This window comes from Equus caballus, chromosome 19 (genome assembly GCF_041296265.1).
Source record: "Equus caballus isolate H_3958 breed thoroughbred chromosome 19, TB-T2T, whole genome shotgun sequence".
NCBI lineage: Eukaryota > Metazoa > Chordata > Mammalia > Perissodactyla > Equidae > Equus > Equus caballus.
In genome coordinates this window covers 46,586,878-46,603,244 of record NC_091702.1, presented here as the reverse complement: position 1 = coordinate 46,603,244, position 16,367 = coordinate 46,586,878, and the positions used below count along the sequence as shown (strand labels likewise).

Below are 16,367 nucleotides of genomic sequence, written 5' to 3'. Positions count from 1 at the left end.
AGCCCCTGACGCAGGCCATGCTGAGCCAGTGGGGGCTCTGTGCCGGGGGCTGGATTTCGTGAGGGCTGCTCGGGCCCTGGGGCTTGCTCTGAGCTCTGCCTGTTTTTGGTCTTCCAGTCCGCAGCCGCCACAGCCCCAGGTCCCCGAGACTCCCTGGGCAGATGAGGGCGGCTCCGTTTATCACCTGACCGATGAAGACTTTGACCAGTTTGTGAAGGAACACTCCTCTGTCCTCGTCATGTTCCACGCCCCATGTGAGTGGAACCTTACTCCTCCCTGCCGCAGCCTCCCCTCCCCAGCGTAGGGCGGGCGCTGCTCTGGGACACAAGCACTTGCTTGTTGGACGCCTTCTCTTGTCGGACACCAGGGAGGCACTGGTGCCAGGTGGGGTCCCCACTCTCATGGTGCACGCAGCCCGCCCTGCATCACCATCGGAACAGCACAGAAGTCCTGATCAGGCTGCATGTGTCCCTCAGCTTGACCTGGAGGACCTGAGCAGCTTCCTCCAAGTCAGCGTGAATCGGAAATGCAAATGTATTTCCCAGAATTGGAGGCATTAGGACCGGAAGGGCCCTTAGATATTACCTAGAACAGTAATCACCTGTCATCTTACAGATGGGGAAACTGAGGCCCCTAGAGAGCCTGTATGTTGCTCAGCAGCTGGGAGGGCAGAGAGAGGCCAGGGCTGGATCCTCAGGCCCCCCAGCACCTGGAATGCCTTATTTCTCCTTCACCCAGTGTCCTTCACAGCCTGAAGCAGCCACAGTGGATCAAGGAAGGAAAATGTGAATGCTGTAAGGTGTGTTTGCAGTAGTGGCTGGAGACCCTGTAGCTCAGGATTTTTCTAGGCCGCTGTTCTCCCTATTCCCATGGAGAATGGAAAATTGCTTGTAATTTGTTTCTAAGGAGAAAGATGCTCCTGGAAAAGTGAGCAAGGATCACATGAGAACAAGGGGATGACAGCCCTGGGCACAGGGCTCCCAGAAGCAGCTCCTTGGAAAGGCAGGCCCATCCCGATGGGTGAAGAAGGTGGGTCGTCAGCAACCAGGGACAGGGTGCATGTGTGTGGGGTGCTCTTCTCCCATAGCTTTCTGCCAGCAGTTTGGCCTTGCAGTGGTGGGTAAGAGATCTTAGAGGAGAAAAAAAAGCAAGAAATAGGGATCAGTGTCATAATCATGATGTCACTGCACATGAGGATCGGTAGTCCAGTCCATGGAGGCACAGTCAGTGACAAGAATGCATTATTAATTGTCTTAGTCACAGCGATCCTTATGCTAACAGTTGTGTATCACTGTACGGGGACAAAGTGCCTTCCTGCTAGGTCACCTCCTTTCATCTTACCCATAGTGCCACAAAGCAAGTATGATTAGTCCCCCCCTTTTTTTTTAAAGAAGATTTTATTTATTTATTTATTTTTCCTTTTTCTCCCCAAAGCCCCCCAGTACATGGTTGTATATTCCCAGTTGTGGGTCCTTCTAGTTGTGGCATGTGGGACGCTGCCTCAGCATGGCTTGATGAGCGGTGCCATGTCCACGCCCAGGATTCGAACTGGTGAAACCCTGGGCCACTGCAGCGGAGTGCGCAAACCTAACCACTCGGCCATGGGGCTGGCCTCTGGTTAGCCCCCTTTTACAGATAAGAAGATTGTCGCACAAAGAGATGGCAGGAGTCATTCGCTACGCCGTGAGTCCTGTACTGCTGGCCCCTGCTCTGCCCGCCCTCCCTTCCCCGGCAGCATCACAGGGCTTTAGTTAGTGAGAATTGTTCATAGATGGACCACTATTGGGATTTCCCTAACTCCTTCTTTCTTATAAGAGCCAAATTCTTAAAGAATCCAATGGAAAAGTATTCCCTATGGCCCTTCTTCTTCTGAATTTCTGGAAAACTGATGAAAAAACCAAAATCACTAAGTTTCAAAGAGCCTCCTGATTAAGGGCCATGACAGACAGGGCCTTAGGAGCACATCACCCCCAGCCTGCTAGGGCTGTAGCGAGGGTGTCTTTATGGTTCCAGGTACCCGTGAAACTGCCGCTGGGTGGCACTACAGTGCTCTCCCTGCCTGAGCTGTGCTCTCCCGCCAGTCTCAGAGCTGCCGATGGAAGCACATCCTGCAGGAGGTTATGGTGCACCTAGAGCTGCAGTCGCCCCGCCTGCATCCCTGTCCCAGCAGTAAAGGCAGATACTGGCTAGCTGTTTTCAGTCCTCCCTGGGAACTTCACCCCCATGTGTCGGTCCTCCAGTTTGCATCAGGAGAGCCCACCTGGCTCCTGGAAGAGTGCAGAGTAGTGTGAGCAGTGCTTTGTGGTGTGTGCATTTCAGTATGAAGAGTGTGTGTCCCCTTTATGAAACCTGTAAGTTTTCCAAAAACACTATGTACCAGATAGATTGGAATCATTTAATAATTGTTTCTTAGGCCCTTTTTTTAAAGAATCCTGGTTGCAAACTGGAAATTGCTTTGTTTGTGTTCCTTTTATAGTCTCCAGTTGTGAGCAATCCGTTGTAGTAGCTGATGCTTGCAGAGTCTGGGGGCCAGGAGCCTGGCTATAGGGTTCCTCTCCTTCCCTTCACCTTATAATGCATCCTTTTCCCTCCCTGAACCAGAAGGATCTTGCTCATCACACCCCCACCCCACCAACCCTAGTCACCTAAGGGCATTGAGTAAGGGCTTAATGAATGAGAAAACAAACAAATGAAGTTGTTCTAGAGCTGAATTAGAGAATGAGAACAAGAAACCAGATGGCTGCTTTTCTTTCCACGTTAGTCATTGTCATTCACAAATATTACCAATACCACCCAACTCCGTGTAGAGCCCTGTTGAGGGGGCTCTGATTCCAGACTTAGCAGACGAGATGTCGAGGCTTCTTTTGGTGGCTGTCTCCCCTCTAGGGAGCCTGCATTCTCTGAGGAGGTGTCTGCTGGGCCCCAGTCTGCGTGTGTGCATGTGTGGGTTTATTGCCGCTGGACTGGAGAGCGAGAGGGATCAGGGCAAAGCGCGAGGTGAGACGTCCTGATGAACTGAACTGCCTCTGAAAGTCCCGTCAGATGGGAACGGCTCTGCATCAGACCATCTGTCTGCACGGTCCTCCTCCTTTATCCAGGAGTGTGGTCTTTAGCCACAGAAGGGATGGAGTACACATGGTTTAGGGAGAATCACAGCCCAGAAGGGGTGAACTGAGAGCAGAGAGCTCTTAGCTGCTTGGCTGTGTATCTCATGCCAGAGTGCTGTGGAAAACCCACAGTGGGACCCAGAGACAAGGACAGATGTCACCAGGCCCGAGGCTGGCAGTGCTTTCCCAGGTCTCCCAAATGCGTAAAAGGTGAATTCTGCAAATCACAGTGTGACAGGTGTCAATCCCAGACCAAATAGGGAGGGTTTAGAGACAGACCATTTGGAGACTTAGAAAAACAAGTTGGGATCTGTCACCAGAGAATTCACCATAGACCATAGATTCTACTAAGGATTGCCGGATGCGCTTGGCTTGTTTCTTGGGATAGGATTATCAGGTTGATGAATTAGCATGTATTTTTTTTTTTTTTTAATCAAAAGTGACTTACTGTTTCCCAGACTGCAATAGGGAGATGGGGAGAACCGGGCGGGATGGGTCCCCCCTGAGGGGAGCATCCCCTTGGTGCCCTGTGACTTTGAGTCTGGCCTGGCTTTGTCTAGAAAGTGGTACTTGTTTTTTAATCAGCAGTTTTGTTGAAACGATAAAAAACAAAGTGTACTTCCAAATCTGAAAGAGTTAGATTTGGAAAAAGGATAGCTAGCTAAAATATTGAACAGTTGCATTAAGATTTTAAAAGATCTCAACAGACTGAAATAGTGGAGCTCAAACTAAAAGGCTGGATTTATTTTTATGCCTTTATGCTAATTTAAAAGAAATGCATGTACCTTTTATAAAGGATAATATAGGAATGTATAAAGAAGAAAATTAACATTCCTGATACAGACTCCCAGAAAGAGCCATGATCTCTCTTTGCAGTGTTATTTCTATGCACAGGGTAAGTGCTCAATGTTAGCCTCTTTCCGGGTCCCACTTTGAAAGGCCAGGAAGAGAAAGAGTCTCAGCCTTTCTCCTGACCAGTGCCTGCCCCAGGTGGGAGCTCCCTGGCACCTGTGGGTTCCAGAGGCAAGTCCTTGGTTCTTTGCCTGAAACCTTGATGGGGTGCCTGCGGGCCACACTCCTGGGTTCTTGGCAGGAAAGGCACACGGGCCCCTGGTTGTTGATATTATCAAACACCTCTGTTCGCCCCCGCTTCTTTACCCTCTTTCTTAGCTTTCCCACCACTTCCTTCCCACCGTAGCCTCTTGCCTCGCCTCATCACCTCCTTTCCCTTCCCTCCCTCCCAGCCAGAGTCTGTTAGAAACTCCACACAGATTCTTCCATAGCCTCTACATCTCATGCCCGAGTCGTCCTTTAACATATAATCCCAGGCCTAGCACAGCGTGGGGCCCTCCACATATGTTAGCTTTGGTCCTGGCCTGGGTTATACCGAGGGAGCAGGGGGAGCTGAGATTTACAAGCAGCTTTGACCCGGGGAGCCCACCCTCCAGGCCTCCTGGGGAGGACAGTCTGAGTGCGAGCAGTGGGCCCTGAGAGGGGGGTGTGCACCTCACAGTGTGAGGACAGAGGCTGGCCATGTGGCCCCTGAGGGCAGCCTCTCCATGACTCAGCACCTCCCACTTTGTTGTCCGTCTGGCCCTCAGCGTGGGGCCTGGAGGTTGTGGGAGGCTGCAGCACCAGGCCCAGCTCTCTGAACCCGCAGAGGACAAAGACGGCATCCGAAAATGGCGTGGCAGCAGGACATTGACTGCTACTGCTCTGCTCCACGGTGCCTTTTGTTCCTTTCTGCAGCGTTCTGAATGAGGAAAGTCAGATTGTACAGTCCCTCGCCTTCTCTCATCACTGTCTGTTTTGCTGCCATAGCATCCACCTGCTCCTCCCCCCATGTGCCTCCAGCCCAGCGTTAGGCCGGAAGGACATGACGCTGTGATAACGCTGAGTGAGCGTCACTTGCGTGGGGATGATAGAAGGAACAAAGTGGGGGCTCCCAGGGAGGGGGTCCTCTCCCACGTGGATGCTGAGGGGCTGCTGGCAGGGAGCCAGAGAAAGAAGTTGCTGGGAACCAGAGCACCCCCTTGCCACCCTTTCCCCAGAGCTACAGCCCCGGCCGCCAGCCCTGTCCTCGCCCGTCCTGCCCCGTCTGCCCCTTTCCTTGGCTGCAGGCCCAGGAAGAGATGTTTTCTTCGCTACGACTCGCCACCAGCAGGTGTGTGCTGGCGGCCGCGGGCCAGGCCTGCCTCCCAAGAGTTGAGCTGTCCCTCTGGATTCAGTGGCAGGTCCCTCTCAGACTCCAGACTTCCAGCTCTTACTTTATTTCTGCCTTACTCTCAAGTAATATGTGATCTTTGTAGAAAATCTAGAAGATACAGAGAAACATAAATGATTAAGGAAAAAAAACTGCGTATAATGCCGTTATCTAGAAATGATCACTTTTCACTTTTTGGCATCATTCCTTCTAGTTCTTTTTGTTTTATTTTTCCCTTGTTTTTAACTTTTATTTTTTAAATTAACATACAGTTAAATTTTTTTTTCTGACGTGTAGATTTGTGTAACCATCATGCCATAAAACTCCTTTATGCTGTCACTTTTATTTATTTATTTATTTATCCTTCTTCTTTTCCCAAAGCCCCCCAGTACATAGTTGTATATTCTAGTTGTGGGTCCCTCTGGTTGTGCTATGTGGGACACCGCCTCAGCATGGCCTGACGAGCGGTGCCATGTCCGCACCCAGGATCTGAACCAGTGAAACCCTGGGCCGCCGAAGCAGAGCGTGTGAACTTAACCACTCGGCCAAGGGGCTGGCCCCTACTTTTATTTTTTAATTGCGCAAATAATTTAGGAATAATATTAACAAAATTCTTGTTATTGGCAGTGAAAGGTTCAAGGGATACGTGAGAACAGAGTGCAGACAGTGAAAGTCCTGCTCCCCACCCCGTCCCCTTCCCAGGGTTGCCCACTGCTAACAGTGCCCATATCCTTCTCTCCCTTCTGTGCTTCTCCCTAAACAAGAGTGTTTTGGTTTTTTATGTAAATAAGATCATGCCCTATCCATTTTTCTGTGATTTGCTTTTTTCCACTTACACTAGGTCTTGAAGATATTTTTGTGTAAATGTAGACGTTCTATCTACATCTCCGTCTACATATCCATCCACCTCAATCTTTGTAAGCACTGAATAGTATTCTATAATTTAGACATGCCGGAGATTTTAAACCACTCCCCTGTTGACAGACTTTTGTCTCCAGTCTTTGGCTGTTCAAACAATGCAGTGAGCATTTGTAAACAGGTATATTTGGGAACGTGTCTAAGTGTTTCTGACTAATTCCTGAAAGTGAAGTGGCTGGGCCGTGGTGTGACTGTGCTGGAGCTCCCACAGGCACTGGCAGCTTCCCTCCGCAAGGCTTCGCCACCCTGCAGCGTGTGGCAGAGCCCGCCTCCTCCCTCCCGGCCGTGGGTACTGTCAGCCTTTATGTTCCTGCTAAACCGGCCGAAGGGGCAGCTTGTCCGCAGCTGCCTGGCCTCCCAGGAAGCTGAGCCTCCTTTCGTCTGAGAATGAGCTTTCCGTTCTTCTGTGAACCACCTCTTCACACCCTTTGCCCCTTTTCCTACTGGGTGATTTGTCTTTTTCTTCTTGACCTAGAACTCCATGCTTATGAATATTATTCTTTATCTGTCTTCTGTGTTCCAGGTGTCCTCTCCTAGTCTGCTGCTTGCTTTAACTTTCTTATGGTCCCTTTCGTTGTACAAAAGCATTACATTTTTTGTGATCAAGTAAGAGCTAGAATGTTTATCGAGCACTTATTATGGGTCAGGCATTGTTCTAAGCACTTCCCATACATTAACTCCTTTAATCTTCACAACAAACCTTGGGAAGTAGATGTCATAATTATTCCCATTTTACAGGTTAGGAAAGAGGTCGAGAAACTTGCCAAAGGTCACATAGCTGAAAAGGGAGAGGCGGGATGAAAACCCCGGCAGTCCTAGAGGCCGCAGCCTCAGCAGCGAGCTTTCTGCAGACCTGCCTTTTCCCATCCTGACCTCTGGGATTCGTGGGTTCCTTGGGAAATCCGCCCCCAGGATATACAGACAATGCCCTATATTTTGTTACAGTGTTTTTGTCTTTTCATCTTGTTCTTTAATTCATCTGAATTTTTCATTTGTTTTTTGTGGCAGGTGAGAGGAAGGAATTTAATTTTATTTAAGTCCTTTTTTTTTTGAGGAAGATTAGCCCTGAGCTAACTACAGCCAATCCTCCTCTTTTTGCTGAGGAAGACTGGCCCTGAGCTCACATCTGTGCCCATCTTCCTCTGCTTTATATGTGGGATGCCTACCACAGCATGGCTTGACAAGCGGTGCCATATCCGCACCTGGGATCAGAACCGGCAAACCCCAGTCCGCCGAAGCAGAACTTGTGAACTTAACCTCAGTGCCACCAGACCGGCCCCTAAGTAATTTTTTCATGTATCTTTTTCCTTTAGATTTTTCTTAACATTATCTTGTAAGCATTTTTTTTGTATTATTAAAAATTCTTTTTTTGTGCATACTTTTTGTGGTCACATAATATTCCATTGTATAATGGTACCATAAATTACTTAACCAGCACCATAATGATGAAAGTTCAAGTTGTTCACCATATTTCCCAATTATAAATAATGCTTCAGAGAACATTTTCATGCATAAATATTTGTCCACTTGTCAGATTATTTCCTTAGTATAGAAGTCTGGAAGAAAAAATTTAGAAGCTTGTTATCCACATTTTACACTAATGTAAAGGAAGAAAAAAACCCACTCTCTCTTTGCGTAAGAAAAGGTCTGGTGATGGATGGAGAGACCCATCAGCGTGTGAGTCTGCCCCAGGGTGTCTGGAGCGTGCAGAGTCAGCTATAGTGTGTCTACAGCTGGAAGCCTCAGAAGAGCCCTGAGGTCTCTGGGGGCCGTCAGAATGTTAAAACATCAGTGTGTCTGCTAGTGGCTGTAGGAGCTCCACCTCCCTGGCATGCCCCAAGCCAGGTTCCAGGCAAGTCGGCAGGAAGGTCGATAGGCAAATCCAGGCTCCTCTAGAGTCCCAGGTACCAGGCAGCTTTCCAGATTAATCTAGTCCCCTGGAAAATTCTGGTTCCAGGATCTGGGAAAGTCTCCATAGCTGGTCTGTAATAAAATCATAGGTGTAATTGAAGTTAAAGGAATCCAGAGGAATCTGAAGGCTTGGGGTTGACGGGAAGCCAGCATTCCACAGCCAGGAAAGAATGTGATCAAGGCATTGATGGGCAGCTTCTGTGCCAGGTCATGAAAATCAGTGTAAGCATATTTACACAGATGATAAAAACCCAACAAGGAAGCTTGGCAATAAAACTTAATGGCCTGTCAAATCACAATCGGGACACTAAAACGCAGTGGCCTGGAGTCCTGCTCCTGCATCTGACCCTCCTCCTCTGGCTTTCCCTGCAGCCCACGCAGCCAGGACATCCTGAAGGCCAGGCCCAGGTCAAGGCAAGCACCATCCATCACTCACGGCTACCTGAGACAGGCGGGTGCCGGTGAGGGAGATGTTTACTTGGCTAGACCTTTCTCCTCCTCGGGGCCTGGCCTGTCTCCTCGTCATAAACTCTGTTTACAGAAGTTTATTGCTTAGCCTTAGTATCTTGTTCCAGAAGCTGAGGCTTGATGCTAGAAGTGGAAACCATAACGATAAAGAGAACTCTAGGGTATGTATGGGAAACTTTAGAACAGCATTCATAGATGCTGGAGATTTCCAAAGATGTTTTCCAGACCCAGTAAGGAGTAGGGGAAGTGTATAAATGGCAGTGAGCTGGGGAGGGCATGTACACAGTAACTGGCTTGGCTGCCAGTTATACTAAATAGAGGTGTTTCATCAAACTAGCAACTATTTGGGTACAAGGCACGACTCGCACCCAAAAAGAATTTAGTCCAGTTAAACCTTGTGTGCATGGTTAACCATGAGGTTGATTCATTCAAAAAGCGTGTGGAACACCATCCTCAGTACCAGAGATGTGGTGGTGAGCTGGACAGACAGCTGAGCCTGGACGGAGCTTATGTTCTAGTTAGGGGGATGGACAGGGAACAAGTAAGCAGATGACTCCAGCTGTTTCGAGTACATTTGAGAAAATAAACAGGATGTTGGAAGACAGCAGGATGGGGTAAGGCTCCCTGGTGTTAGGTGGTCAGGGAGTTTCTCTGTCGAGTGAAATTTGGGCTAAGGCCTGAATGCTGTGAAGGGGTGAGCCGTGCAGAGAGACCTGAGGAAAGAGGGTGTTCCAGGCAACAGCGCTTTAAGAGCCCTGAGGTAGAGATGAGCTTGGTGTGATAGAACAGAAGGAGGAAGGTGACCTGCGTTGAGGGTAGAGAGTAGGGGCTCAGATGGTGTGGGGCTTCTGGCCATGGTAAGGAGTCTGGATTTTGATCTACATGTGATGGGAGCCACTGGAAAGTCTTAACCAAGGGAATTTGATCTGATTTATGTTTTGAAAAGATGCCCTTGCTGCTCCTAAATATCAGAAGATAGCAATATAACAGTTTCAAGGCAGTACAAAATTAAATGCTCTAGAATTGTATGAATAAGAAGTATTTTATGAGTAGAAGGTAACTAGATGGTTCAGCGGGCTGGAGTGAGCTGGAGACCAAAGCAGGGCCAGAGCCCGAATGGGCGCGCCCTGTGGAGAGGCCTTGTCCATAAGGGCAGGGACCATGATGAAGAGGGGTGGGTGCTGGGGGACAGAAGAGCTTCAGGGAAAAGATCAGCTCTTGTGGACACAGTGACGGGAGCTCCAGGCAGAAGATGCACCTTCTAATCTCATCTCCTTGTTGACAGTGACCCTGGTACCCTGGGGCCTGGGTTTATCACTCCCTCTCTCAGAGCCGTCATTTCTGGCTCTAATGAGCTCTGTCCTGTCTGTCTCTTGGGGCTGCTGAGATAAAGTATGTGGAAGCCAGTTCAGAGAGCAAGCAGTTTTATTATGTGGGAGAGTCCTGGGAGATGAGGATGGAAGTTCAAGAGAGAGCCGTGAGGGCAAGCTAAAGGATCCAGATGTTTTCCTGGCACATCCTCCAGCTGTCCTGTCCGTGGCAGACGTTGCGAGTTGATCACAGCTCTTGGACCCAGTGAGCCAGTTCTTAGTCTGAGTCCATCTCTAGCCTGCCGCTGATAGAAGCCAGCAGGCAGTATGGGGCCTGTTTTGCCACCCCCTCAGGGCAGTGGCATCAAAGGGCTGGAACCTGAGGAAGGTATGAAGGTAGATTTCTCCCAGTGCAAGGTGACTTCTCATCTTTTGGGGTCCTGCCACATTGACTGGGACATTTTGGAAGGAAACAGTGGTTTTTATAGCAGCAGTGGCCAGCCTTTCTTTGTCTTCCCTTCCCCACCCCCACTCCAGTCCAGCCTCCCACCTTGACCACGGGCCCTGCCTGCACTGACCTGCCAGCACCATTCAGATCCATTTAAGGGAGAGGGTAGCAGGGGAGCGTCTTCTGCCTGCCTCTTCTGCCTTCCACAGAGGCCACTTGGAGCCATGAGCCAGGTCTCCTGAGGCCTGTTCAGGTGTCCTCCCTTGTACACTGCTGGGCTGAGTGGGTCTGACTCGGGCCACTCACTTCCTCCTCTCCAGGGCAAGCTGAACTCTTGGGTGACAGACCCATCGCAGCAGGAGTGTCTCCTGAGCTTCCTTTTCTTAAAGTCTCTTCACACAGGGTGTACACCCCCGGCCGCAGTCAGGGGAGGTCAGCCTAGGAGCAGGGGAATGGGGCGGTCACCTTGGGGCAGGGTGCAGGAAGCTGTCAGCCTTGAGGCAGGCCAGGGGGCTGTCCCTTTAAGAGTTGTAGAACCTTTGCCTCCTGACCATAAGCCCCAAAGAATGATTCATTCCTTTTAGTGAGACCAAAAAAATGTTCATCTTAGTATAGTTCATGTTAAATCAGTGGACTCTTCCCTAGGTTATCCCATTTACTCCTGACATGAGGATCGGCGTGGAAGGATGCCCGAGGCCGACACCTGTGGGGACATCTCCGTGTTTTCCCACCCCCTCCATGGGAAAGCGATTGCCTTGGAGTCGGGCCTTCTCCGTCTTGGCCTCCTAACCTCGGGTCTGTGAGCCAGTCAGGATCCAGATCCCTTTGAAGTTATACGTAAACTTGGAGCGTGTGCGCATCAGTGTGGGAGCCGGGGACTTACATTCTCAAGAATGTCAGTGACCTGGACAGGCCCAGAGTCCCGCCCTGAGCTGAGGAGGCTGCGCCCCTCCTCTGCGTGGGAGCCACCACCGCCTGCTGGGAGAGGCCCGCTGGGTGTCCGAGCTGGGCTGTGGCTGTGTGTTTTCCATCTAGGGGATGGTTCCGTGAAGTAGAAATAGCGCTGTGTGCTCTGTATACTTCAGGTCCGTTCTGTTAAATGGGCTTTTGTGGTTGCTCCTGAGAATCTGTACAATCTGTGTATGAAATTGTTTCTGTGGGGAAAACAAGTTTTCAGTTCCAAACAGCCAATTTACCAAAACAAAAGAAAAAACCCTTTTGTAACCTGATTGTTTAGAAAGTGACAAATGGGTTATGATAGCGCTAAACGTTCTTTTCTGGAAAATAATGTTCTTATGTTTCAATGTTATGATGGCCTTGATACCCCCATGGTTCGGAGGGGCGGTCCCTGGTGGGCTCTGGTGAGACCCTGAGCCACACATGTCCCTCTTCCTGGGCCCATTTGAGAAGGACCAACTCTCAGTGCAGCTGAGGATTGCAGTCGCTCCCTGGGCTGGATTCCATCAGGGACGGTTTCCTCCACCGAGTCACCTCACGGCTCCCCGAGAGTGCTCTGTCCAGAGGAGGGGCGCGACAGCACTGGCCTGGGAGCTCAGTGATCACCTACATTTTCTGTTACCAGCGTGGGGATGGTCAGGGTAGCCACTGTGGAGCCCCTCGTCTTTGGGAGGGTCAAGGTGAGCGTGGACTGAGGAAACTGGGAGCTGGCAGGAATGGAAGGGACGTGTGTTGGTGCCACCTGGAGCTGAGCTCTGCAGGAGCGACATTGGAGGAGACAGAACCTTCATCCCATCCAAGTGCTCAGATGGAGGCAGGAGAGGCTCAGTGGCTTCTGTGGTGTGGGAGGACTTCTCTGATAATACTGGTGTGTGTGTGTCTGTCTTCCTTTCCTGACTGTCTTTTTCCTAACAATCGTAGTAGAATTGCCAGGCTCTCAGCTCACACACAGTAGCCGAGTGACGTCCCTGCCATCCACTTAGCCTGGTGGCGTGGCACCACACAGCCAGAACACCTCTAGAGCGATCTCCAGCCTGAGCCAGTCTGGACCTCCTCGCTCTACAGTCCCCCCTCACCATAGAAGCCAGGAAGTTTTCTTTCTACTAAAATGAAAACGATTTACAAATGTCCTCATATCACCTACAGAAAGTGCTTGTTTCCTTTTTTTTTAAGGATTTACTTATTTATTTGAGGAAGGTTAGCCCTGAGCTAACATCTGCTGCCAATCCTCCTCTTTTTGCTGAGGAAGATAGGCCCTGAGCTAACATCCATGCCCATCTTCCTCTACTTTATATGTGGGATGCCTGCCACAGCATAGCTTGACAAGTGGTGCATAGGTCTGCACCCAGGATCCAAACTGGTAAACCCCGCCAAAGCAGAATGTGCGAATTTAACCGCTGCACCACTGGGCCAGCCCTGCTTGTTTCCTTTTTAATGTACCAAATTTTATTATTCGTGACATCTTACTGCCTTCATGTGGTTGTAAGGAGAGGGCAAAGCAGTCTTTATCCCAAGAAAATTCCATTAGTGTGGAAATGACACATCAGATCCCTGTGCGTGTCCTGTCATACCCTCTCCCAATATGGGGACAATTGGAACTTAATTTTCCTCCATCCTCTTGCTTCTGTGAATTCTTATTCCCAGTTCAAGGCCCAGACCCCCTCCTGCCCTGGAGAAGATGGTGGTGGTGATAGTAGCGTGGTGCTGGGAGGCACACACGTCCTGTGGCTGTGCCCTCCAGCCAGATTGCTTGGGTTTTCAGCCCAGCCTTGCTCTGTGGCTGGGTGTGTAGCTGTGGGCAGTCACCCACCCTCTTCGTGCCTCAGTTTTCTTATCTGTGCAATAGAGATAATGTCAGTTCACACCTTGTAGGGTTGTCGTGAGGCTATAGAGCACTCAGAGCCGGGCTTGGATGCATATGGCCAGTACTGTTTGTGTGGTTATTGCATTTTTGCCTTTTGTCTCCCCCCCACACACACACACACACACACTCCCCAAGGACCATGAATTAAGCAAAAGATTTTTTTCTTCTGAGCTGGGACTTGTTCTTCTTTTCTCCTGGGGACCCCTGGTGTCTGGGAACAGGGCCCAGCTATCTTACAGAGGCGGCCGCAAGGGGCATCACCAGGGGAATGATGGTCTTTCTCTTGATTTCTTACAGGGTGTGGACACTGTAAGAAAATGAAGCCAGAGTTTGAGAGCGCAGCAGAAGTCCTCCATGGAGAAGCAGACGTAAGCTGCCTTCCTTAACCTCTCCCCATCCTTCTCTTCTAAAGCATCAGTGACCTGAATCATTACAACGACTTTCCCTCCGAGCTCCGCAGCAGCTTTCCCAGTCCCCAGAGGGCTGTGGTACTTCTGTGTCCCCCAGTAGGCATGTCTTAGGTGGGCTCCCTACCAGGGTTGGAGGGGTACAGAGAGACTGTGGGTGCAGGTGACCTCTGCCAGATCATGGCTCCGAGGTAAAGCCCCAAGGTTGTCCCTCTTTTTTCTGGGACCGTGGCTATTGGGAACAGCTACAGTCCTCACAGCCTGGTTGATGAGGCAGATTTAAAAGCCTCACGTCAGCCCTCAAAGGAGAAATGATGGATACTCCAGTGTCACATCGTTCCCTGGGATATATGAGCCCAGGGGTCAGCCACCCCCTGTGAAATCCCGGCAGGTCCAGGGCGGGCTGGGGGCTGGCTGGCCTCTGGGCTCCTCTTCTGCCAGCACCGCGTCTGAGGCTGTCATGCATGGTTGGCCTCTCCCCCATCCCAGAGCTCTGGTGTCCTTGCAGCTGTCGATGCCACTGTCAACAAGGCCCTGGCAGAAAGATTCCACATCTCCGAGTTTCCTACACTGAAGTACTTTAAGAATGGAGAGAAATATACAGTGCCCGTGCTCAGAACAAAGAAGAACTTTATTGAGTGGTTGCGAAAGTAAGTCTGATGGTCCTGATGGCACATCTCCACTCTGGCTGTCAGCCACTGGAGAGGGCCTTGAGGAGATAGAGGGGCTGCTGGCCTTGGCTCAGGGCCACAGGAGCTGAGATGGATTTGACTTGCCCAATCCTGAAGCCACCTCTGGTGTGCTGACCTCGTGTCTCCATCCAGCACATCGCTGGTGGTCCTTCTGGCTGCTGCCTCCTCAGCTCCAGGAAGCTGTGTGTTTCTGTCTTCAGAGGGCCCCCTCTCCATGTCCGAGCCCCGGGTTTCATCACCTGCATTTCATTCCATCCCCTTTGAACGAATGAAGTTAAGTACACAGCTCTTCACATCCAGAGCTGGACTCATGCGGGCCTATGTTTGCTGGTAGTTGATGGGCCTCCAGTAGTATCCGAGGTGCAGCCTCCGTGGTTTGGGGTTGAGAATAAGATTTCAAAGAGGCCCTCCGCCTGCGTGATGGTGCCAGGGCTGCCACAACAGGTAACGTAGGCTGGGTGGCCTGACAGCAGAAGCTTATTTTCTCAGAATTCTGAAGACCTGAAATCCAAGGTAAATGTCAGCAGAGTTGGTTTCTTGTGAGGCCTCTCTCCTTGGCTATCTTCTTCGTGTGTCTCACATGGCCTTCCCTCTGTGAGTGTCCTCTTTTCCTTTCTTAAAAGGACACCATTAAGATTGGGTTAGGGCCCCACCCTAATGACCTCGTTTTAACTTAGTTACCTCTAAAGACCCTGTCTTCAAACACAGTCACATTCTGAGGTGCTGGGGCTTAGGCCTTCAACATATGGATTTGGGGGGTACAGTTCAGCCCATAACAGCCTGCAAGTCCGGAGAACCTGAGGAGCCTCGAGATTCCAGGCCCGGGGGCTCTGGAGCCCGCGGTTGTTAGCACTTCCCCTCTTGTGAGAGGACTAACTGGGCCATCAGGGAGACGCCCTGGAAAGTGGAGGAAGCCGCTGGCCTCCCTTGAGAGGCAGAAATTGTTAGGACACAGTTCAGGAGCCTTTCTCCTGCCTACACACCCCCTCCCCCAACACACACACACACAGACGCACACACTCACATGTAATTGAATATTTGAGAATATTTCCTCATTTCAGCACCGAGGGGGATGATAAAGAAGACGTGTTCTGGCCTTTGCAGAGGTCTCTGGTACATGGTGCAGCAATGCCCACATGAGAACTAAGGCTTTAGAGTCACAGAGTGACATGAAAGCCACACAGAATAGCCGCTTCCAGATCGGTTACTTTGTTAGGACGTTGGTCCTCAAACTTGGATGTACATAAGCATCACCTGGTGTTGAGGTGCCTATTTAAAGTACAGATTCTGTGCTGTTGTCCCCAAAGCTTTGGTTCAGTAAGTGTGAATGGGACCCTCAGCCATAGTGTTTTGAGAAACACCAACAAAAACATAGAAGCAAAGTTACCACTAGGTTTAGAAGAGGCCCCTGGCAAGAGGTGAGTGGGCTGGTGAGGCCCTGGTCTCAGCTCCTTCTGCTTTGTCCTGCTCATCGCTGGGGGCGGATTCTCAGAGTAGTCAGGCCTTTGTCTTAGGGACCAGAGGGGAGCAATGCTTCACAAAGGGACAGGCGCTCTGCCCTGGGCCTTCTGGTGTCTGAAGCAGATTGCTATCCACACCCACCTCTCCAGCCTCACTCTGTTCCAGGGCCGGTTCACTGGGAGGGGTTGGGTGGGGTGAGGGGTTGAGGCAGGGTCCATGGTGCTTGTGGTCAGAGAGCTGAGGGAATCAGGAGTGTTAATCGTTGCTAATCCCTGCTCCTCCAGAGGCCTGGATGCAAATACTGAGCTCAGAGGGTCTCTGTCCTTTCTGTGCGTGGTCATCACTGCTGAGCGCCTGAGGCGCCCCAAGAGTGAGAGCATGGAGTTCGGAGTCTGAAAGGCTGTGCTCAGATTGTGACCCCGAGCCATTTACTTGACCCCACTAAGCCCCAGTTTCCCATCTGTAAAATGCAGACAATACTTTTCCCATAGACTTGTCTAGAGAATTAAATTAGACCGTTGTGCTTAGCATGGTGCATGGTGTGGAACTACTCAAAGGAAGCTGTTTTTATTACTGATGCCGGCTATCGTGTGGAGCTGCAGCAGATAGTATCGCCGTGTC

The 16,367-nt window shown here is 50.5% G+C and overlaps 1 protein-coding gene across 1 annotated transcript in view; it reads left to right on the top strand.

The window, feature by feature from the left end:
• PDIA5 (protein disulfide isomerase family A member 5) overlaps nt 1-16,367 on the top strand; it is an 89,265-nt gene that overhangs the window by 59,418 nt on the left and 13,480 nt on the right. Inside the window, exons 11-13 of the mRNA XM_001500185.7 lie at nt 118-254; nt 13,484-13,554; nt 14,083-14,243. Of these exons, the coding sequence (XP_001500235.3) occupies nt 118-254; nt 13,484-13,554; nt 14,083-14,243 (369 nt within the window). The remainder of the gene's footprint in view (nt 1-117; nt 255-13,483; nt 13,555-14,082; nt 14,244-16,367) is intronic.